General features: G+C 54.8%; 1 protein-coding gene across 13 annotated transcripts in view; it reads left to right on the forward strand.

Moving 5' to 3' along the window:
- Positions 1-20,543, forward strand: part of SGIP1 (SH3GL interacting endocytic adaptor 1) — a 45,991-nt gene extending 25,448 nt beyond the window's left edge. For 5 of the 13 annotated variants that reach the window (XM_042030932.1, XM_042030933.1, XM_042030940.1 and 2 more), the window contains 13 exons: positions 57-131; positions 1,941-2,387; positions 4,957-5,078; positions 5,820-5,946; positions 8,301-8,360; positions 9,137-9,196; positions 14,174-14,285; positions 14,887-15,042; positions 15,894-16,026; positions 16,324-16,526; positions 17,331-17,395; positions 17,904-18,068; positions 18,498-20,543. In XM_042030932.1, the coding sequence (XP_041886866.1) occupies positions 57-131; positions 1,941-2,387; positions 4,957-5,078; positions 5,820-5,946; positions 8,301-8,360; positions 9,137-9,196; positions 14,174-14,285; positions 14,887-15,042; positions 15,894-16,026; positions 16,324-16,526; positions 17,331-17,395; positions 17,904-18,068; positions 18,498-18,520 (1,748 nt within the window). In that variant the 3' untranslated portion in view covers positions 18,521-20,543. Of the gene's footprint in view, positions 1-56; positions 132-1,940; positions 2,388-4,956; positions 5,079-5,819; positions 5,947-8,300; positions 8,361-9,136; positions 9,197-14,173; positions 14,286-14,886; positions 15,043-15,893; positions 16,027-16,323; positions 16,527-17,330; positions 17,396-17,903; positions 18,069-18,497 lie in introns of those variants that run through there. The other 8 variants (XM_042030935.1, XM_042030934.1, XM_042030941.1 and 5 more) reach the window with 8 other exon arrangements.
- Positions 20,544-23,440: the final 2,897 nt, after the last annotated feature.

A 23,440-nucleotide genomic window follows, 5' to 3' on the forward strand; every position in this document is an offset into this window, starting at 1 on the left:
TTCCATGCTTCCTGCTGCTCTCCAGCTGAACTTCTCCCCTCTGTGCTCTGTTCCAGCCCCTCCGCCGCTCCCCCCGAAGAACATCCCGGCCACGCCGCCGCGCACCGGCTCCCCCCTGCCCCTGGCACTCGGTAACAGCCCTGGCAGCGCCGGCCCTGGGGTGGCACTGGGGGGGGACAGGTCCTAATCGGGGCCCTGGGGTGGCACTGGAGGGGGACAGGTCCTAATCGGGGCCCTGGGGTGGCACTGGGGGGACAGGTCCCTGTGGCTGTGTTTTGGACACGGATTTGGTCCCTGTGCATCCTCTTCCCTCGGAATTCAGAGAATTCCAGACCGGGTTGGGTTGGGAGGGAGCTTAAAGCTCATCCAGCTCCACCCTGCCATGGGCAGGGACACCTTCCACTGTCCCAGGCTGCTCCCAGCCCCAATGTCCAGCCTGGCCTTGGGCACTGCCAGGGATCCAGGGGCAGCCACAGCTCTGTGGTTTTTCAGTGGATGCTGCAGTAGAAGCAGCACAAAGATTTTTTTTGGCTCCTAAGTTGGTGAAATTAATGTTCTTTACAGCATCCCTGCCTTTGGATCAGTCACTCTGAGAATGCAATGCAGGATTAGTCTTAATATCCTGCTGAGAACTGGGATATATTCCCAAATTCCAGAGCCCTGTTCTTGCCTGGAGCAGCCCTGCATGGGCTGTGCTGAGGAAATAATGGGGTGTGCAGGCTCTGCCTGGGGCAGGGAGCTGCTCCTGCATTCCCTGCCCCCCGATTCCTACTGAAAGGTGGGAAAAGCCCCCCTGGTACTGCAGCCCGGGGCAGGGAGGGAGAATGGTGCTGGGAATGAAGGACAACCCGAGGGCGGGGATGGAAAGGTGTCGGATGCAGCCGGAGGACATCAGGTGCTTCCAAGCATATAATTCATGGTGCTGGCTGATGGAAAAGCGGGATGTGAGCAGGGAAGGCAGTGCCTTTGGATCGGGCACTGTGTGGGGGCAGTCAGAGCCCCTTGGGATGAAACTCCTTTGCCACGAAGAGCTCCCCTGCTCTGGCCTCCCTGCTCTGTCCATCACCACCTCATCTGTGTTCCTGTATCCCAATTTTCCTGTTTGTGGGAGCAGCCAGGCTGGCAAGGTGTCCATCTCCATCCATCAATCCATTCCCAGCAGCAAATGCTGGATCATTTGCTGGGCTGTGTCTTGTGGATTTGTAAAGCAAGTGGCTGAGGTCTGGTTTAGCAAAATCCTATTTCATCCCCTCCACCCTAAATGTAGAGCCGTGGATGGATCCCCAAAAGAGAGGAGCAGGGATGGGGTGATGCTGTTTCAGTGTTAGGATCTCCCTTCCCTGGATGTGAAATGCTTGGCTGACGGATCTGTGGTGGTTCTGGAGTCAGGTGGGAATGTTGGTGTGTGGTGGCTCAGTGAGCAGAGCTCTGAAGTCCCAATCTGTTCCCGCTTGTGGCTGGAATAACATTCCCTGTGGCTGGAATACATTCCCTGTGTGCATCCTGTGCTGCATGTCCAGCCTCCAGCAGTGTCCAAGCAGCATGTTGAAATATATATATTTATACCTGAGTGTTTATAAATATATATTCAGACAGAGAGCGGGGTGTGCCAGAGCGCTGAGTGCACACCTTTGGTATCTGCTGGTACCTCCGAGCTGCTGATAAGGACGTGATGTGGTTTAGAGGACAAAAAAGGCTGTCAGTTTGGGGGGATTTGGGATTCTTGGCTCGTGGTGCATGCTCCCTCCTCCAGCCTCTGGATCCCGCAGGATTCATTCCATGTCGCACATGGCTGTGGTGGAAACGTTCTTGCCCATGAATTATATAAATAGAAATAAGAAAAGGTGTTTTTAGGGCCTCTCCCGTAGAAGTAGAGCCCGTAGAGAGTAGCGGAGCCCTCGCTTAATGCTCGGTGTAAAATAAACCTCCTCTGACCACAGGAGGGGACCAGGCAGCAGCAGAGCCCAAACGGGACAAACTCCCGTCCATCAATGACTTGGACAGCATTTTTGGCCCCGTGCCGTCCCCCAAATCTGTTGCTGCCACCGCGGAAGACAAGTGGGTCAATTTTTCCGATCAATCCCCGGAAAACGCGCCTCCGGAATTGTCGCCCCGGGACAAAGCGCCGTCCCCGCCGGCGGCCGCGGGCAGCCCGGCCAGCGCTCCGGCCGAGCATCCCCGCCCGCTGCCCTCGCCGCTGCAGCTCGAAGACGTTCCCAAGAAGCTTTCCGAGCAGCCCCACCTTAAGGATGATTCCGCCGAGCCGGTCGCCTCTCCCAAAGATTTTGGGCCGGGCCAAAGAGCCACCCCGCCGCCCCCTCCGCCGCCCACCTACCGCGCGGTGGTGTCGTCCCCCGGACCGGGTGCCAGCACGGGAAGCACCAGCGGTACGTGCTGAGAGCTCGGGTGTGCCCGTGCTGACCGCCGCCGTCCCCTCCCGCCTGGCTGTGCCCGTGCCCGGCCGTCCCGTGCTTCCAGCGTGTGTCCCGCGCCTCCCGTGTCCTTCCCTGCCCCTCGCTGTGCTCCCGTGGGGCGGCTTCCCCAAAGCTCCCGGGAGCCGCCCCCCAAAATTGGGCGCGGGGTTGTTGTTGCTGCAGTTTTGTCCTCCGTGGGTATAGAAATGTTTCAGGCAAATCATCTGAGCGAGCCTCAGATCCCGGGGGGTTTTAAATCGATTATTTACAGGTCTGAGCGGTGCTTGGTCCTTCCTGGCTCTGGGTGTGGGTGCTCAGCTGGGGATGGGGAGATGTGTTCCAGGGTGAGCCTCTCCCACGGGAGAGCCTGCTGCCTCTGCCTGCCTTCACCTGCTTCATTAGAAATGTTCATTAGGGCCAGCGAGCTCGGGGAGGCTCGGTTTCCTCACCCTCCTTGCTTGAGGAGCTGCAGCCTGAGCCTGCTCTTTTAGGGCCTGACCCCAGTTCAGCCCTGTGTTCCCATCCTGCACCCACCAGCGGTGATTTTTTGAGGGAATCACCTCACAGAGCCTTGAGGAACCTGCACCGGTGGTGGGGTGGGTGTGCAGCCCCCCAGCTCCGTATCCCACCACTGTCACCCTCGTCACGGGAGCTTGGAAGTTGTGTCACTGCCTGGGGCGTTTGTCACCTCCACGGAGGGGCCCCCGAGTGTGGCTGGTGCTGTGAGTGTGGCTTTGCTTCAGTGCTGGTGGCTTTTCTGTGCTGGCTGGGGGGTGGCTGGGGGACCCTGTGGGGGCTGCAGTGTCCAGCTGTTGCTGCCACTGCTGGAGCTGGGCCTTCTCCAGGAGCTTCCAGCAGCAGGAACCACCAGGATTCATCCTGCACTGCTCTCCAGCCCCTTCCCAGCTGAGTGCAGGATGGAGACGTGCTGGGGCTCCCCATGTGGGAGTGGATGAGATGGAGAAGCCCTGCTCAGCCTGTCCCAGAAGATCCACATCCCTTCTCCCCAGGAATTGTCTCCTGGCTCAGTTCTGGACTGCTTTGCATCCTGCTGCACCTCGGCATTCCCCAGCGCAGCGAACTGGAAAATGGAAGAGTGGACACAGGCACCCAAAAATGGTGCAAATCCTCCAAAAGCTGCAGCCCGTGGCAGCTGATCCAGGGGTGTGGCACAGACCCAGCACCTGTCCTTCCACCCTCCCAAGGCCGGTTTTTGGGTGCTGGGGAGCAGAGCCATGCCAGGATCCCCTCCTGCCTTCAGCTCCCGTGGGAGTCCCCGAGGCAGGGCTGGGGCCCTGTGCGGGGTCACGGTGGAAGGGTGGGGTTGGAAGGGATCTCAGAGCTCATCTTGTTCCAGCCCCGTTCCACCACACCACACTGCTCCAAGCCCAGCCTTCCAGCAGGTTTCTGATTCCATGCTGGTTTCCACATGCTGTCAGTTTCTGGTGCTAGGAAATACCCGTTCCCTGGACAGAAGCCACCATCTGGCAGGGCTTTGGCTACCTGGTGGCCACAGAACCTTCCCTGTGCCACTCAGTCCTGCAAGGATATTTTCCCACAATGTTTCCTATTTTGTCAGGCTTTTATTAGGATAAGGAAGGGGAAAATTCAAGCTTTGGTTGCCAAATTAGGCTTTTTAATAAAAGTAGCCTGAATGTTGGATTTGTGCAAAGGAAGGACTGGAATTTACTCCCTTTAAGCCAGGCCCTCTGTCTGAGCCTGCTCTCCTTCACCTCCTGTCGTTTCTATAAATCCAGCTTTGCTCCTTCCTTAATCTGGGTCTCACCCAAACGATTTAGGAAATTATTCTCTTGGAAGTGGGAAAATTATTAAGTCATCATCTTATCAGTGTGAGCCAACCCTGGGGTTGCTGAGCTCCGTGGAAGTTCATGGCAAACACTGGGTCAGTTGTCCTGGGAGTGGGGACTGAATTCCCTCCCACTCCTGCTGCCCTTCACGTCCTGGTGCCACCCCTGCCCCCTCTGTCCAGCTCCAGTCATTGCTGGACTCCTCCTGGAAGGAATTCCTGTGTGTGGAGTGAAGCAGGCTCCTGGATCTCCCGTGAAGCACCTGTTGGAATTTCCATTGGATCCCAAAAATCCCCCTTTGCAGCAGGGCCAGGGCCCATGTGAGCCCTGGGATCAGCACCCCTTCCTCTGGGAGCCTCTTCCAGAGGGTTGGGAGTTGTGTGGGAGATTTGCTCCCAGCACATCCCAGAACCTTCCCCTTCCACCCTTTCCTTTCTGTGCTGCGGATCCCTAATTCCCGGTTGTGCTGCCCCTGGAGCAGTGGTTCATCCATCACCATCTTCCCGCTGCCCCCGTTTTTTTGGGAGAGCTGTACGACTCCTCTGATAACAACTTTGCTGAGGGAACCGGGCACTGAGCAGCCCCTGCCAGGACCCCGTGGGCATCAGCAATCCTGGAATGTTCTGTGCAAAGCTGCTGGGCTGTGCCGTGGTCACGGGGAGCTCGTGGGGCTCTGGGGTGGGCACCCGTGGGGGCACAGCTCGTGGGGCGCTCACAGCTCCCGTTTGTTGCAGGTTCCTCATCCCCGGCTCGCCCCGGAACGCCGCTGGCCACATGTGGCACCCCCCCGCCGCCGCCGCCCCGGCCCCCGTCCCGGCCCAAGCTGCCCCCTGGCAAACCCCCCGTCAGCGACGTGGTACGTGGGGGGCACCAGGGCCACGGCAGGGATGTGCCAGGGGTGGTGGTGGGTGGCATTCCCAGTCTGGAACGAGACAGTGGAGCGGAGCGGTCACCGGGATGGGCTGGGGATTGTTTTCTAGGATTTGTCCGCTGGGGTGAATTCCCTGTGGGAAGGGCTGTGCCCACCTCTGCTCTGCCAGTCTGGTGATGCCAACCGTGGGCAAACCGCGGTCCGCAGTCGTGGCAGAGGCAGGGAATGGGCTGAGATGGGAACGTGCCCCAGGGAAGGGTCTGGGGGCGGGGCAGAGCGCATCGGGCTGTCCCGGGAACGGTGGACCCAGCTGGGCCGTGGTGTCCTGTCCTGCCGCCCCCGGCTGCTTCAGGTAAGGTGTGAGGGGTTTAGGATTGATCCCAAAGGATCCCTGAGGGCCTGGGGAGCTGGCATCTGGTGGGCACTGCTCCCTTCCCGGTGCTGAGCCCATCCCATCCATCCCACAGCCCCTGGGGGCTCCCATCCTCAGCGTGGATGGGTGGGAATCTCAAACGCTCACCCCCACACGATGGTGGGGATAATCTGTTTTCCCAGCTCCGAGCTCAAATGCCATTGGCACTGAAAGAACTCATTCCAGTTTTTCCTCCGGGACACCAGTGGAGCAATCAGGAGGCTCTGAGGGTCCAGGCAAAACTTTATTGGTTTGATGCAAACGTTTCTGTGCAGATTTGCTTTAACTCTGTGTTGTTTTATGTTTCTCTCCAGTCCAGGCCTTTTAGCCCTCCCATCCACTCCTCCAGCCCTCCTCCGATAGCACCTCTAGCCCGTGCTGAAAGTACTTCTTCCATATCTTCCACCAATTCCCTGAGTGCAGCCACCACTCCCACCGTCGGTAAACACACACAGCACTGCTGTTCTTTCACCTTTCCTACGTCCTTCAGTAATTCCCGAGGCCTTTTGACTCGCTAGATCGTTCTTTGGGGTTGGATTCGTTAGCTTTCATCAGGGTTTTAAATGCTAGCAGGGATTTGAGGGGGGTGATGGATCAGGAGGGTGATGCTGGGAGGGAAGTTTTTCCAAATGTTGTGGGAAATGGATGTTTGGTGAAAGTCAAGGGAATTGTAATGTGAAATGTGGTTCTGGGCTGTAAATTGGGGCAAAATAAGCTTTTCTTGCAGGGGATGCTTGTGCCTGGAGGGGAGCGGGGCTGGAAGCCAGACCTTGGGATCCAGGAATATTAAGTCTCTTGGAATGTCTTAAATTCACACTTCCCCTTAAAGCGGTAACAGGAAAAGGGGTCTTGGAAAAGCCTCTTCCCAGCCACTTGGCACGTCCTAGAGCAGAACCAAACGCTGCAGTTTCCTTTCGGAGGAGCGTCCTGAAAAAAATGGGGTTTGCCAAAACCCCGGGGCTCAGACAAGGAGTGGGAATCGAGTCTGGCTGGCAGCTCCAGCTCCAGGCGCTGGGTCCCCCCACACCTCCCTCCTCCATCCCCTCCTGTCCCCTCCTGTCCCCCCATCCCTGCTGCCAGCGCTCCCCCCCTCCATCCCTGCCACCCCCTGGCTGCCAGCCCCTCGCCCCTCGCTTCCTGCAGCTCCATCTTCTCCCAGGAACACCCTCCTCCTTTGTCTTCTCTTCCCAACCCTCTGGAAAACCCAGCCTGGCGGGAGTTCCCGTGCGCTCGGCCACCGTGCTGGCTGCAGCGTTTGCCGCTGCTGTCACCGTGGGGAGCGGTGGCATTGCCACCAACCCCGCCTGTGGCAGCTGGAAGGTGCTGGTGACGGCGCTGTCCCCGCGGTGCCGGTGGCACCGAGCCCTCCCCGTGGGTTCGCTGGAGTCTCCGACTGCGTCTCCATCCTGTTGTTGCTTCACTCTCAGCTGTTGTGGGTGCTCGTACCTGTTCCGGCTCTTGTCACTGTCACAGCACCTCGCTGGGGAAAGTGTCACCTGGAGCGAGGGGCAGCCAGCCCTGAGCGTTCCCTGTGCCACAGGCCACCGCTGGTGGCACTGGCAGTGGCCTTGACTGGTGCCTGAGGGCACGGTAGCCACAGGGACGTGGTTTTGGTGGAGGGGACAGCCAGGCTGAGAACAGGGATGATCCGAGGGGCTGCAGGAGGCTGGGAAGGGCGATGGGAGCGGGCTGAGGGCTGCTCCCACCTCTCGAGGTGCCTCAGGCTCTCAGTTTAGATTTATTTTTTTCTCTCATACATTTTTTGGGAGCAAGAGCTGCTGTTGGGTGTTTTAACCACCTCCCCACGCTGAGCAGGGGGGGTGAGGCTGCTGGGCTGGGGTCCCAGACTGGGGTCCCACCCCCTCCATGGGGGTTTCCTTGGAGGAGAGCCAAAATCAGGGCTCTGGGGTCACCCCTGATGGGGAGCTCCAAATGGGGCAGCCAGGAGGAGCATCCTATGTTTTGCATCTCCAGCTCCATGCGGAGATTATGCTGAGTGGGAAGGGATCCACCAGGATCACTGATCCAATTCCTGCCCTACACAGACACCCTAACAATCCCAGCCTGGGCATCCCTGGCAGTGTTGTCCCAACGCTCCTGGGGCTCTGGCAGCCTCAGGGCCGTGCCCATTCCCTGGGGAGCCTGGGCAGTGCCCAGCACCCTCTGGATGAGGAACCTTTTCAGCTGGCATCCAACCTAAACCTTGGGAAAAGCTGGATGGGGGACAGGCAGGGACAGACAGGGTTTGGGATCTGCATTGGGAAAGCATCTCCTTGTCCCCACCAAGGCAAGGGCGGGCGCTGGTGCTGGGCGAGCATCCAGGAAAACCCACAGCAGAGGAGGGAGCACTTCTAATTCCCAAACGAGGAGAAGCTGGGGTGGGAGGTGTGCAGGGATGGGCAGGTCTGGGATCAGGGAGCACTGCAGGTCACGGGGGTCTGGGACACCCCAATGCAGCTGGGGCTGGAGTCCGTCTCCACCGCATTCCCCGTTCCCTGTGGCAAAGTCCGATGGAGTTTGTCCAAGAGCACGTGAAGGGTTGTTCCATCTCCGTGTCCTCCGTGCTGTTCTGGTGTGCTTTCCTCGTTGGCTGCGTGTCAGTCTGGACAATTCCTGGCAGAGCAAGGAGCTGGTTTATTCCCGTGTCGGTGCCCCTTCCGTCATCTCTCTGTCTCTCCGTTGATACAAGTGCGCTGCTTGGTTTCACTTGGGATCCGTGTTTTCATTATTTTTGTGTTCTTCTTTTCTTTTTTCTTTCTTTCTTTCCTTTGCGTTTCTTCTGCTTGTGTTATCAGAGGATGATGCTTTTATTGCCAAACTGCCCGCGTTTGAAAGGCGCAGTGAAACGCCGGCAGGTACTGTACTAGCAGGGAGTTTTCCAAGAAATCCGCCTTCGGAGCGGCACCCACCGCTCGCAGCACCTTGCATGACAGTTTCTCAGTGACTCAAAGGACTCGGAGGTGGAAGGTTGGCACCTCCCAAATTCCAAAAGGTTCATTTAGCAGCTCAAAAAGCTGTTTCTCCCCACCCCACACACACACCCCACCCCGAGTTATTCCAGCGTGGTGGCTTTGGAGGCGGTGGGAGTGCAGGGAGCTGGTTGTGACGGGAAAGGGAAGATTCCAGCTAGGGTCTGCTGCTCTGTGTGCGTGTGTCTGGTTCTCTGCAAGTGTCGTGTCCTGAGATGCGAGAGCAAACAGCCACGTGTCACTGTCCCTGAGTGTCCCTGCGGGGTGGCATTCCCGCCGGGAATGCTGGCGGAGGCGGCGCCGGCGCTGAGGGGCGCAGGGCGCGCTGGCCCCGCTCCGCGCAGGCAGAACACGCTGACGGATGCATGAGCCGACAAAGCCTCTTCTACTGTAGCCAAAAAAAAAAGCGAGAGCACCCCTCCAAACTGCTCACCCAGCGGGCAGAACGACTCTTCCATCTGGGCTTCCATAGCTTTGCTTTCCGCTTTGTCTCCCAAGCCAGCGCCCGGGTGTCACGCCCCTGTCCCTGCACGTGTGACCGCCCTGCAGCGCCCGCCCCCTCCCCGTAGCGACATTAATGACCTGCTCTGTGACTCACACTGTGTCCTTCTCTCTCCCTCTCCTTGACCTTTCCCATCCCGCTTCAACTCCTGGCCATACAGAGAATGAACAGCCTTCCCTCGTTTGGTTTGACAGAGGAAAGTTTTATTTGACTTTCGAAGGTAAGTTGTGCAAAGCACGCCCGGTAACCACTCGCTCTCCCCCGCTCTCGCTCTCTCGCTCCCGGGGTTCCCTTCCGAGGCTCCATCCAATCCAGCTTTCCAGGCTCCATCCAATCGAGCTTCCCGTGCGGAATGCTATGGCTACTTAGATGACATCGCCGGTCCGACCGGAATCGTTTTGATTTGATTTGTGCATTTTGTCCCGCTGATCTCTTGTTCCTCGTTGATTCCCTTTTCAAAAAACAAAACAAAACAACAACAAAAAAAAACCCACCAAAAAATTCCGCCCCAAACCAAAAACCCAAAACCCCAAACGAACATTCCGAATGTTCCCAGACGGAGGTGAAAACCAGGGAGCGGAGCCGCTTGCGCTGCCGAGGAACTTGACTCTGTCAACCAGGGCTTCTCCCCACTCTCCCCGCGAGCTGCTCGTTCCCCGGAGCGGGCTGGTTAATTCAAACCCAAAGGGTGTCGGCTTCGCTGCCTCCTCCCCACCTCCCATCCCAGTTTTCGGCAGGAAGGGCTCCGGGAATGCGCTGGCACTGCCAGCACCTCCCCTGCGCTGCTGCCAGGTTGTGCTGCTGGGGTGCTTGGTTGGAGGTGCTGGAGGTTTTTGGGTCCCTGGTGGATGAGGAGCGTTGGGGAGGATGCGGGGAGGGGAAACCCTCGGTTTGGGGCCGATGGCACCTTCTCCGAGCAGTGTCACATCCCAGAGGGGACAAAGGGTGAGTGGCCAGTCCCCCGAGGCTTTGGGGGAAGTTTCATCCTGCGGGCACTGAGCCAACATTATCCTTTCAACAAGAACGAAAAGCAGGAGGTTCGCTTGCAGCAGGGCGAGGAGCTTCAAATCCCCAGGGAAGCATTTGGGAGCTGTTGTGGTGCTTGCAGGCAGAGCTGGGGGTGCTGCTGGCACGGGGCGTGCCGGAGAATGTTCCATGTGTGATCCCAAAGTGTGTCCCCTCCTGCAAAGGAGTGGCCTGGGGTGGCACTGCCTGGCACAGGTTGTTGGGATCATGGAGCAAACCCCTGCAGGTGACCGTGATGGCTGAGCAGCAGCAGGAGGCAGGGATCAGGCTGGTGGTGACCAGGGGCGTTGGATCCTTCCTTTCCTCCTTTTTCCTTGGCTCCAAGGTCCCCACTCGGGCAATTCCCACTTTGATGTCCCCACTCCAGCGGCATCTCCCAGTTTAGACCCAGGAGAGGCCGTGGAGGAGCTGCCTCCTCCTGGTGCTCGGGGCAGTTTTGCTGTTTCCAGCTAAAATCCCGGCTTGGGTTTCCTTTCTCAGGTGCTTGCTGGGAGCTCTGGGAAGAGCTGAGGGCAGCAGGGACTGCGTTATCCCTCAGCACGGATATTCCAGCAGCACATTCCCCCTGCTCCGTGCTTCCTCCTGCCCCTCGCTCAGTCCAGCACCAGCACTGCACATCCACCTTTGGGGGTCTTCTTGTACCTTGGAATAGTACCCTTGTATTGGAATTCTTGGTTCTGGTGGTGTGAATGGTGTGGAGCACGGGGTGGGATTATCCTGGGAAAGCAGGAGTGTGGCACTGCCTCCAGGCTCATCCCAGAGCCCACGAAGGAGCTGTCTCACTTCCACACGCTGGATTTCCTGATTTATCTCTAAATATTTAAGCCCAACTTGAAAATAAAAAAGATGAACTTCATCTGCAGGGAAGTGAGAGGAGATCTGCTGAGTTTGGCGTCTGGAACTCAGGGCATGGAATGCCAGAAGGGAAATCATGGTTTCTGTCTGGATTTGGGTTTGTTTTTTTTTTTTGTGGCAAGATCCGTGTGCTTGATGAACATGGGGCAGTTTGTTCCTGTGTGAAAAGAGATGTGGCGATGCTCTCATGCAGAGTCATGTTCTGGGATCCCTGGCTACTCCAAAGCTGCATTTTCCACCTTTTTTAGGGAAAAATAAGGCAGATTAAGCTGGTCTGCTCCTTATGGCTGGATCCAAAGCTCCATAAAGTGGATTTATTTTTGCCTCCGTGATTATCAGGTCGTTTGTGCAAATGAAATGTTCATAAAAATGACTTCAGAAGCAGGAGCTGAAAAGGCAAGTTTGGGGTGGAGTTGTGCCACAGCAACTGGATTGGTCTCTCAGGTTTCTGGAAAATAATTCTAATGCTTATAATAGTTTATACTTTTCTTTTGTAGCGAAAACCTGAGTTTTCACTATTTATTTCTTCTCTGAAGCCATGAAGAGAAGAATTTATGGATTCATGAGGGAAGAATGGAGGGAACCAAGAACCCCAATTCCACCCACATGATTTTTAGATAATTAGAAATGAGGATGTTTTGTTGTTACTGATGCTCGGATGGACTCAGATTCCCACAGCCCAGCTGAGCCTGCTCAGGAGATCCATGAGATCTCCCTGTGTATTCCTGATTTTTCATCCTGGAGAATCAAGGAATCTCATACAGATGCAGAGAAACAGGGGAAAAGGAGGAGATGGGAAACAAGGAGAATGGTGTGGTGGTGCGGGAGACCCCTGCCCCTCATTCCATACCCTGGTGCGGGGTCCAGGCTAAACCCAGCTGGAGTTTGCACATTTGGGAAGTGGGCTTTTCCTTTTCCAAGGAATGATGATTCCATTGCCAAGCCCTTCCTTGTGCCTTCCCTATGAGATGAGCCTGAGGCTCCTCTGCTTGGTGACACCTCCGGTTTCCCCCTCCACAGCCAGACTTTGTGGATGTTTTGGAATCCCATCTGTATTTCCAGGTGGATGCAGTGGGAATATCCCGCTGCTGGGATATCAGCTGGGTGTGATGCTCTGAGGGGTTGTTGCTCTGGGTGGGGAGCGAGGATTTGCTCCCAGTGGTGTCTTTGGAAAGGATTGATAGAAGATGTGCTGTCCCATGTCCTGTACATCCCCTCAGTCACGGGGCTTTGGGGTTTGGCGTCCCGTGGCTTTAGGGAGCTGCCCGTGCCCTCATCTGGAACTGTGTCTATCCTTCAGTGGGATGTCCATCAGGGAATCCCTGAGGGATATCCTGGGCTGTGGCCTCGGGAGCAAGAGGCTCTGGGCTCATTAGGGTAATTAATTAATAATTAATGGATGCGTGTGTGGCAATGGGTCTGGCGTGTGTGGGGGAGATGTTGCAGCTGCCCATCCCGGAACAGCCGGATACGCTCCCTGAGCATCCTCATCCCGGGCTGCAGCTGGGATCCCCGATTCCCCTGAGCCTCTTCGGATGCGTGACCGAGAGGGACACGTGTGGCTGCATCCATTTTTTACACTTTTAGGCTGCATTAGATCTTGGAAGGGAAAATCCTTCATCTGTGCCTCTAGGAAAGAGCACTTAGGATTTATCCATTAACGCACGGGTGCCTTGGGAAGGTGTGAGGAATCCTCCTTGTTGGTGAAAACCATAATTTCTCCCATTAATACACCCAAACTCAAAGTGTAATTGAAGTGACAGAAGTGCTTCCCCCCAGGAGATGTTGCAAATCCCAATTTCCTGCCCCCAAACCCCGTTATTCACTGGGGCAGCAATGGGAAGCAGCAGAGAAAGAAGGGAAGGGATCATTTTTGAGGATAGCCCAAGCAGAAGAGCTCACCAGGAACGTGGCACATTTTGCTCGGCGTTGCATCCTCCTCATCCGCTGCCTGTGGAGGTGCTGCCCATCCCGGGGCTGGCGTTGGAATTCCTATGGCTCTGGTTGGAGCTGGCAGGGGCTCACACGCTCCGAGCAAACCCCGGGCTGGATCCATCCCCCCTTCCACCCACCCGGTGATGACAGTGACGGAGTGAGGGGGTCCCTGGATAAGGTGCCCCTCTGGAGTCCTCTGCTGTTCCTTTTTAGCTGGTTTGGGGCAAAATAATCCTCGTGCTTCACCTGGTGTACAGAACGTGGGATGAAAAAAAGGTTCCAAAGGGGCATTGCAGGAAATAGAGGAGGCTGAAGGGCACTGCCAGGGCAGGGAGTGACCTCTCCAGGAGCTTTGGGGTGGTACAACACCTTGTACATCTGGGCTGATCTTTGGATGCTTTCCGTTGGGAAGAGGTGAGGGCTTGGCTGTGCCAACCCCTTGGTGGTGGGCACAGAGCTTGTGGTCCCACAGAGGGTTTCCAGCATGCCAGGGGCACCTGCAGTGATGATTTCATCCTCAAATGTCTTTTGGAAGCAACAATTCCTGGCCAGCCAAGGGAAACCCGTGTGTGACCCTGCAGGGCTGAATTATTTCAGAGCCTGGTGAGTGTCCATGGATGCACAGCACCACGGAAGCAAACTTTTCCCCTTTTTCAAATCATGGAATCCGAGAATGGTTTGGCTTGGTTGGAACCTTAAATCTTGGCTCATTCCAGCCCTGCCATGGGCAGGGACAGCTTCCACCATCCCAGGTGGCTCCTGTCCAGGCTGGCCTTGGACACTGCCAGGGATCCAGGGGCAGCCACGTCTGCTCTGGGCACCCTGTGCCAGGGCCTCTGTTCTTCCAGGTTTCTGATGATTTGCAGATTTCCCGTCGGGCACTGAGGGTTTTGTGGAACGAGCAGGGTGTGAAGGATGCTCCTGGCACAGCGGGCAGGAGAGGAGAGCAGAGCGTGCCGGGGACTGCAGGACCCCCCTGAGCTTGGGGGGACATCAGGGGGACACTGCCAACACCCCGATCCCCAGGGGCAGCCTGAGCTCCCCGGGGGTGACACAATGAACCCCCCCAGCCCCTTTTTGCGGGGCCCAAAAAGCGACTGCAAAAACTGTCATGCAAAGCTGCCGTGTGGCAGCCCCCGCGCCGGGGGCCCCGCATGCTGCTCCCGCCTGGCCATCTCCATCCTTTTCTTTGCTTGCTTTTGGCAGCGGGGGGAAAAAATCATTTTCCAAACGTTTTGAAAGCCTCATCCAAAGCCTGGGGGATTTTTTTGGTGATGATTTGCCCATCGAGTCAGGCTGGGGGGCACAGCGAGCTGCCAGTCCCGGGGAGCGGGGCCGTGGTGCCCGGGGGTGCCAAGGGGTGCTGTTTGCTCTGTTGCAGGCTCGTCGCGGGGGCCCAGCCCCCTCACCATGGGGGCACAGGACACCCTGCCCGTGGCCGCCGCCTTCACCGAAACCGTCAACGCGTACTTCAAAGGGGCCGACCCCAACAAGTAGGTGCCGACCCCCAGGGTCGGGGTGTCCCTGGGGGGGTTTTGGGGTTGGGACAGGCAGGGGGTGCTGGAGAGGCTTTGTGAGGGATGGGGAGGGGGACAGGAGGTGATGTGGGCTCGGCATGTGCGTGTTGGGGTGTCCAGGGGTGGGACACGGCTGGGGTGCCCTGTTTGAAAGGGAGGTGAGGACTTGGTGTGAGGAATCTCAGAGAGCAGCACGGGAAGGGTGGGAGGGGGCTGCACCTTCCCTCCCCATGCCCTGACCAAAATGGGATGGCATTCCAACAGAAACTTGGAGGGTTTTCCCTGTTTTAAAACCCTCTAATAGATAAAACCCGAAAGGGCAGACCAAAGACAAATTCATTTCACTGAAATACTGAATGACAGCAAAAATAAGAAGCTTTAAACAGGGCACTGATATTCAAGAATATCCCTGTCAGCCCTTCTGCTGTTTCTGCTCTCTCTGAGGCCACCAGAGGCTCAGATGTGTCGGGTGGGCAGTGGGGGCTGTCCCCACACCATCCACGGTGCAGCCCCTCCCTCCTTGCTGCATTTTGAGCCCCGTCTCCTCCCCCCTGGGTCTCTGTGCTGGGTGCTGCAGGTGCATCGTGAAGATCACGGGGGAGATGGTGCTGTCCTTCCCGGCGGGCATCACCCGACACTTTGCCAACAACCCCTCTCCAGCCGTGCTCACCTTCCGTGTGCTCAACTACAACAGGCTGGAGCACGTCCTGCCAAACCCCCAGCTCCTCTGCTGGTAAGCCCTTCCCTCACCAGCATTCCAGGGGAAGGCGGGATTCCAGGAAAACAGGGTGTTTGCAGTTTGGCCTGAAGTATCTTCCTCGGTTTTGGGAGGGAAACTCTTAAGACCTTAAATACTTAAAAAAATCCCAGAATGGTTTGGGTTGATAGATCATCAGGATCATCCAGTTCCAATCCTGTCTGCTGTGGGCAAAGATACATTTCACTAGACCATGTTGTTCCAAGCCCCATCCAGCCTGGCCTTGGGCACTGCCAGGGATCCAGGGGCAGCCCCAGCTGCCCTGGGCACCCTGTGCCAGGGCCTGCCCACCCTCCCAGGGAACAATTCCTGCCCAATATCCCATCCAGCCCTGCCCTCTGGCACTGGGAATCCATTCCCTGGGTCCTGTCCCTCCATGCCTTGTCCCCAGTCCCTCTGCAGCCCTCCTGGAGCCCCTTCAGGCCCTGCCAGGGGCTCTGAGCTCTCCCTGGAGCCTTCTCCTCTCCAGGTGAGCACCCCCAGCTCTGCCAGCCTGGCTCCAGAGCAGAGGGGCTCCAACCCTGTGGCCTCCTCTGGGCTCCACATCCTGTTGGCCCCAGGGCTGGGGCAGCTCTGCAGGTGGGGTCTCACCTGAGTGGGGCAGAGGGGCAGAATCCCCCCCTTTCCTGCTGCCCACACTGCGGGATCAGCCCAGGGCATGGGGGTTTCTGACTCCCAGCACACAGGGATCAGGACGAGCCAGAGCTGTGTGGGAGGGAGCCAATATTCCTCGGGATGTGGGATGGAGTGTGGTCCCTGTGCTGTGTAGAACAGCTCTCTCCTGCCCAGGTGGGTTTGTCCAAAGGGTTCATTCTCCCTCTGTGCAGTGACAACGTGCAGAGTGACTCCAGCTCCAAGGAGTTCTGGGTCAACATGCCAAACCTGATGACTCACCTAAAGAAGGTATCGGAACAGAAACCTCAAGCCACCTATTACAATGTGGATATGCTCAAATACCAGGTAGGGGTTTTTTTGTGAGCTAAAACCGTGCAAAAAAAAAAAAAAACAAAAACCACCAGAGGGAATTATAGCTGTAAAAAATGGTGTTTCCCTAGTGCAGAGTGGAGCTAATGTGAGGTGGGGGCTTGCTGTCCCACTGTCCCTTCTGTGTGGCACTGGGTTGTCTGACTTTAAGCCCAGTACTAAATTCAGTGGGAATTCAAGGTATTGCCTCCAAATGCGATGTCTGCGTCTGTAAAATGGGATTTCTCCCTTCAGCCCTATGGAAACTAAATGTTTTTTCTGTCATTTTGGAAGGTATCTGCCCAGGGTATTCAGTCTACTCCATTAAACCTTGCAGTGAGCTGGCGGTGTGACCCTGCAAGCACTGACCTGCGCATCGACTACAAATACAATACAGAGGCAATGACCACACCGGTAGCCCTAAACAACGTCCAGTTCCTCGTCCCTGTCGACGGAGGAGTAACCAAACTCCAAGCTGTGCTTCCTCCTGCTGTCTGGTAGGCATTGCTCATCCTGTCCCTGCCTGGAATTCCCATCCTGCTGCAGGAGGGTCTGTGGGTGGGAGCTGGGGCCACGATGGGGACCCAAACCTGCCCTCCTCTTGTAGGAGGAAACATGAAACACCACTTTGATTCCCTTTGTCTTGCCACTCCCACAAGAAAATGGTCAGAGATGAAGGAATATGTGCAGGCAGCAGAGCATCAGCCCTTATTTTGTGTTTTGGCTGCTTTATCCAGGGTTTAGAGGGATGCACAGCCATTGCTGCCATAGGCCCTGGCACAGGGTGCCCCGAGCAGCTGTGGCTGCCTCATCCTTGGCAGTGTCCCAGGCCAGGTTGGACATTGGGGCTTGGAGCAACCTGGGATAGTGGAAGGTGTCCCTGCCATGGCAGGGGGTGGGATTAGATGATTTTAAAAGTCCCTTCCAACCAAAGCAGTCTGGGATTCTGGGATGCTGTGGAAGGATGTGTGGCTGTCACTGCCATAGCCACTGGCACATTCCCATGCCTGTTACCCATCACTCCTGCAATCCAAGAACAGCATTTTCCTGCTCAGCTTATACAATCATAGAATTCTTTTGGTTGGAAAAGCCTTCTAGGACTATCCAGTCCAGACACCAACCCAGCACTGCCAAACCCACCAGGTGAAACCCAAATCCAAGCTCCCAGAATTGCTGCTCCAGAGGGCAGCACCAGAGTAGTTCCCTCCCCACCTCTACCTCCACAGCCTTTAGCAAAATTCAAATGACTCCTTGGCAATTTCTCTATGCTTACAGATATGCTCTTCTCCATGTGTTTGCAGGAATGCTGAACAGCAAAGGATATTGTGGAAGATCCCTGATATCTCCCAGAAGTCAGAAAATGGAGGTAATCCTACAAATATGCACGTTATTAACTCGGAATCCTTCAGTCAGACCCTGACCCGCTGATGGTGCCAGCACACGAGCCCAGGCACTCCAGGAGTCCTGCTGGGGCTTGCTGGGGACAAAGCTATTTAAAGTTTGGAGCTTAAAAAGCAGGGCTGTGTGCCACCAGCGCTGCCTTGCCAACCACCTTGGCACCACGAGGGGCGTTCACACACCCGGTTGGGATGTGGTGGTTTGCCAAGGCCTGTGCTCCCCTGTATTAGAAGGCTGAGGCCCCACTCCCATCCCTGTTGGGAGGATTGCTGGCTCCCACAAGAGGTTTTCCATGTGGAAAGCTGTTCCTGTCTCTGGGGTGTGTGAAAAGCCGGATCCTGCTGGGAGGATGAGGGGATTTCACCCTGGGGTCTCTGCCTGCAGCACTTTGGGCATCCCATTGTCCGTGCCGGTGCTGGGACACTCCGAGTGCCCCTCCGTGCTCATCAGGGTCTCCTTTGGGGTTCCAATTGCAGGTGTGGGGTCGCTGCTGGCACGGTTCCAGCTGTCGGAGGGCCCGAGCAGCCCAGCCCCGCTGGCCGTGCAGTTCACCAGCGAGGGCAGCACCTTGTCCAGCTGTGACATCGAGCTGGTGGGCGCCGGGTACCGCTTCTCCCTCATCAAGAAGAGGTTTGCGGCAGGTGGGTGCCTCACCAGCGGCTCCTTTGGGATGGCGGTGTCCCTGCAGGTGCCCTCTGGCTGTGCCGGGATGCTGGGAATGCTGGTGCTGTGTATTTGGTTGCTGCTCAAGCCCAGAGCTCCCCGGGTGGGGACAGAGGGACAGCAGCTCCCCTGCATGAAATAAATCCTGCTGCCACTCACCAGAGCCTTGGATTTCATGGCTCATCCCTGCTCCTGCATGAAAGACAAGGGCTGGGATCTCCAGGGCATCTCCAGGAGGAGCTTTTGCCCCATTGCTGCAGAGAGTAACGAGGATTTTTCCTTGTGTTCATTGCTGCAGAGAAAGACGGGGATTTTCCCGTGGGCCGCAGGGCTGGTGGAGGTGGGCAAGAACTCCTGGGAATCAGGGCTGCTCCCTCCCCCCAGCTGATCTCTGATCCCGTTTCTAGGTAAATATTTGGCGGATAACTGATGGAAGCTTATGCAAGTCAATGGAAAATGCTATGGAAAATACCCAAGGACTGCTGTGCGTGGAACGGGTTTTAATTACAGTTTAAGGAAAATGAACTAAATCCTGCACTCGGGACATTTCTGTTGGAAGTGTCGACAACTTTCAGCATTTTTTTCCTTGGAAAACACCGTCTTGACCAGTCCTCCAGTATTTACTTCTAGATGTAACATTGTTAATGGTTTTAAAATGTAATTATTGTATTTGTAAATTGTACTCATTCCAGTAAGGCTGTATTTTGGCAGTTAGACACTTGAGTTTTAGCATTTTACCATTCATGAAATGGATGTAATTTAAACTGTGGTATATAAATCTAATAGTAGTACTGTTGAATGGCACAATGCTTACAGAGGTAGATTACATTTTGTCAATATATACAATTTAAATACAATACTGGTAGCTGTTATGAAGGGGGTGCCTCATCAAAAGAGAGTTCAGTAGAACCCACAGGCTGATTTAATTTTCCTTCAGTCCTTAGTGCGTCTCACAGTGATCAATAAAAAGCTCAACCTCCAGGTTTAGCTGGTTTAACTCCAGAAAAATATCATTGGAAAGGTGGAGGTTCCTAGGACAGTCTCCCAGGAAGAAAATCTCACTTTTACAAGGAGTAGTTACTCCAACTTTCCAGCCCTGTGTTCTCTCACAGCTGCAGATTCCCTGTTGGAATCCCAGCAGCTCTTCCCTGCCCCGTGTCCGTGTATTTTGCAGGGATACAGATAAGGAAAGAAGCAGCAAAGAGGCTGGGTGGTAGCTCTGAGCTCACAGCACTGGCATAAAATGTCAGTGCTGGCTTTAAGGATGTGTTTTCCGAGCCGCCTCCGGATGTTCGGTTGCATTTTTATGTTGCTTTGCTCGCTTTTTTCTGCCTTTCCCCCCCATTTTTGAAAGCTCTACGGGTTTAGAAAATGCTTTAAGGAATTGCAGCCGCACCTGCTTCTCTATTTTAGCACTGAGGCAGGAAAATGCATACGGAAAAACACTGGGAAACAATTCCCCAGGGAACAGGAGCAGCATGGGGGCTGTTGAGAGCAGTCAGGGCAGGAGCCAGCTCGCCAGCATTGGGAGCAGCTGTCCTGTGGAGATGGGAAAACACATGGAAGTGCTAAACTGGAGGATGGGGGACAAAATATTATCCCTCTGTGTTTTCCCTGGGAGCTGGTGTCCCACTGTGTGCTGCTCGTTCCCATGGATCCTGGTCTCATCCTACTCCTGGCAACACGGTGAGAGCGTTGGTGGCATTAATGGTGCTGCATCTGCCGAGATGAGCTCGGTGACTGGGAGAACTTGGCAGTATTGGGAGAAAAAAATGAAGGAATCTCTGTGAAATTAAACACAGATGCCCAGAGGAGCACAGGAGCATCCACTGACCGGGGTGCTGGGACTTTGGGAATGTGTAAGATGACAAAAAGTGCTGATTTTACAGTCACAAGTGTTGCCAGGATTGGGGTGGTGCATTTACGTTGGAAAACAGCCTGGGAATGTTGGGAATTGCTTGCTCACAGCGCAGTTTGATGTAGGAGAACAGAGACCTGTGCCCATCTGAAAAGAAAAGAAGGAAATGTGGGGATATTTCAGGTGTGAGGTGACTGCCAGGCTGAGATAGGGGTGTGAGTTGTGTGTGTATTCACAAAGGCAGCAGCAGGAAAGGAAAAGCACAATTCACTCCTGCAGCTTCCCACATCTTGGCAGATTTTGGGAGTGCACTCCTCAGTGTTCCACTCCATTAATGATTTCCCCCCTGAACTAGAAATTTGTATAAAGTGTGTAACTCGCCCCTTTCTGACACAGAAATGTAGGGCAAACCCTAAGAATCAGGTTTATGGTGTGTACAATTGTTCCAAAGCCATCCTTCCAAAAGAGATCTAGGGCATAGGCCTGAAAAGAACGGTTTTATAATGTAAATATTGCCAGAACATAGAGATTTTACTTTATATTTCATTTGAAAGACAAGGTGTTTACATTAGCATTGGGTTTTTGAATGCTTTTTAAACAGAAAAACCCATAACCCAAAGCTCCCAAGCTCATCCCATTCCAGCTGTTGAACAAAACAGAGGTCGCTTTCTTGGGATGCAGCCCTCAGGGCCTGGGGAGAGAGATGGGAACAGTCTGGGACATTTTGTGCCATTTCTGGGACAAACCGGCTGGCAGGCCCATGGGGGATGTGCCAGCACTGCCAGCCTCACAGGGACAGTCCCTGCTCCAGCCACTGGCAGGTGACACCAACCCTGTGACACTGGGACCAAAAGCAGCGATTTGGGACAGGTTTTTCTATACTGCTCTTGCCAATTTTTGGCACAGTGTTTTCTCAGCGTGCCCCAGGGAAGCTGGGTTTGTTGGCAGTTTGGTGAGAGCACCTGGCTCCAGAGAGGGCCCTGTAGTGTTCAGGGCATTCATGCTCTGCAGGCTTCACCTCGGCTTTTAGGCAGGAAAATCTGTGTATTTTCAGGGAATTCATCTGCTTGCAGCTCCCTGCCCACTCTGAGAGCAGCTGAGGCAGCAGAGGTGAAATGGCAGCCATCTGGTCTCATACAGATCCCAGACTGGTGTGGGTTAGGAGGGACCTTAAAAATCATCCAGTGCCACCCCTGCCATGGCAGGGACACCTCCCACTGTCCCAGGCTGCTCCCAGCCCCAATGTCCAGCCTGGCCTTGGGCACTGCCAGGGATCCAGGGCAGCCACAGCTGCTTGGAGAATTCCATCCCAGCTCCTGCCCACCCTCCCAGGGAACAATTCCTTCCCAATATCCCATCCATCCCTGCCCTCTGGCACTGGGAAGCCATTCCCTGTGTCCTGTCCCTCCATGCCTTGTCCCCAGTCCCTCTGCAGCTCTCCTGGAGCCCCTTCAGGCCCTGCCAGGGGCTCGGAGCTCTCCCTGGAGCCTTCTCCTCTCCAGGTGAGCACCCCCAGCTCTCCCAGCCTGGCTCCAGAGCAGAGGGGCTCCAGCCCTGGAGCATTCCCAGAGGGAAGCACCACAGCTCTGTTTCCCAGCATGTGGTCCAGCAGGGCTTTTTCCAAGTCAGACTGAGGCTGGAAAGGCGGTCAGCCCTCTGGCACCGCCCAGCCCTGGCACCCCAGAGCTCAGCAGCACTGGGATGCACCTGAGTAAACAGAAGGGTAAATAAAGGAGGCATTAAATAATAAATATGTGGATGCATGCACAGAAAGGCTTTAGCTCCGTTACTTCCATGCACCTTCCCCTTTAGATGTTGTCCTCAGCAACTTCTCCCAAAGGAATTTTCCCCTGGGAATTCGGCAGCCCACACTTGCAGGGCCAAGGTCCCCCTGACACAGCAGGAGGGTTTTTCCCCACGGACACCCTCAGACTTGGGAGTTTACATGGTAGGAGCAGGAAGTCAATTTTTTGCAACCTTTCTGCTGTTTGTTGCAAACAGTCACAATTCTCAGCCAGCTTCTGGTGCTCCTCACAGGAGACCTTTCAGAGCAGTTTTCTACTTTAACAGTATTTCTTAATAACTATGAAATCTCTCAATAGTATAAAAAACCACCACATAATGAGTTTTTCATTTGGTGTCTGCATTTGTTCTTAAATATCACTGCCCCGTTTAAAGCTTCTTCTTATTTTTGTTGTCATACAGTATTTCAGTTAAATTAATTTGCCTTCACTCTGCCTTTTCAGGCTTTATCTATTATTTTTTCAAACATAGGTGGGAAACTCTGGAATTTTCTGTTGGAATGCCATCCCTTTTTAACCAGGCAGAGAGGGGATGGGAAGGGAAGGCTGGAGCCCCCCTGCCACCCTTCGCGTGCTGCTCTCCGAGATTCCTCCAGCAGGAGCATCCCACAGAGTCACCACCTCCCTTTCTCCCAGCAGAAGCATTTTTAAACGGCTGGAGTGCACTGAAAAGGTGACAGATTTTAAATTACCTAAGAGGAGAAAGTCAAACATTTTTTCCCTACCCTTTTATTGTTTTTATGTGAAAATATCTTGGTCAAACCCCTTAATTTTGAAGCTTGTCATGACCAAAATATGTAACATCATCCTGTTGTACTTTCCTGGCTAGAAATTACTGCCTCAAAGGTTTTGTTTCATAGCCAGAATTCTTCTGTTCCTCTTTTCCTCACAATTTCCCAAGGAAATTAATCTGTGTAGAGCTGGGGAGATTTTATAATAATCAGGATTATTCTAGTCAGGACCTGAATCCTTCTTTCACTGCAAGGCAAGGAGAAGATTTGTGGGAATACGCCCTGCTCCTGCCTGGCTTCCCTCGTCCCTTTAGGAGGGATGATGCTGCTGGCAGTGGTCCTTGGAGCCACACATTGATGGTGGTGATGCTCTTCAAAGGTTTGTGGGCAAACAGGATGTGGTGGAACTCAGCAGGTGCTGGTGAGGTGTTTGGGATATCTCGTTCCTCCCTTAGAAATCCCTGGTTTTGTGGGACAGCAGGAATGGCTGTGGATGTGCTGTCCTGCTGTTGGGTTCCTCATCCATGCAGGAAGGGGTTTTTCACTCCCAAACATTTTAAGGTTGATGAAATCCCCTGGATGCTTGGATGACATAAAACAAACGGAGATGTGTCGTGGTCTGAGCCAGGAATTGAGTCGGGATGTGCCGGGAAGCTCCCAAGGCTGGTGGGAGGAGGGCCCAGGATGTGGGACAACCCCACTGTGACACTCCAGCTGTGAATCAGATATCCCCAGGTATCACCCTGGACCGTTTAATGAACTCCCTCATGTATAAAATGTTTATAAATATTTGTGGATGAAGATACACAGGTCTATTTTTAAGATTTAAGTTAAATAAGTTAATGAACGGCTGGCCTTTTCTGCCTAAACGTGCAATGAGATATAATATACCTTTAGTCTAAGATGGCCTAGGTACTGCTTAGTCTGTGATGAAAACTTTGCTGCTTTCCTACTGTTCT

The sequence above is a fragment of the Corvus kubaryi genome, unplaced genomic scaffold (assembly GCF_017639235.1).
Source record: "Corvus kubaryi isolate FWS band 111438036 unplaced genomic scaffold, C.kubaryi_AGA036_p1.0 37334, whole genome shotgun sequence".
Taxonomy (NCBI): domain Eukaryota; kingdom Metazoa; phylum Chordata; class Aves; order Passeriformes; family Corvidae; genus Corvus; species Corvus kubaryi.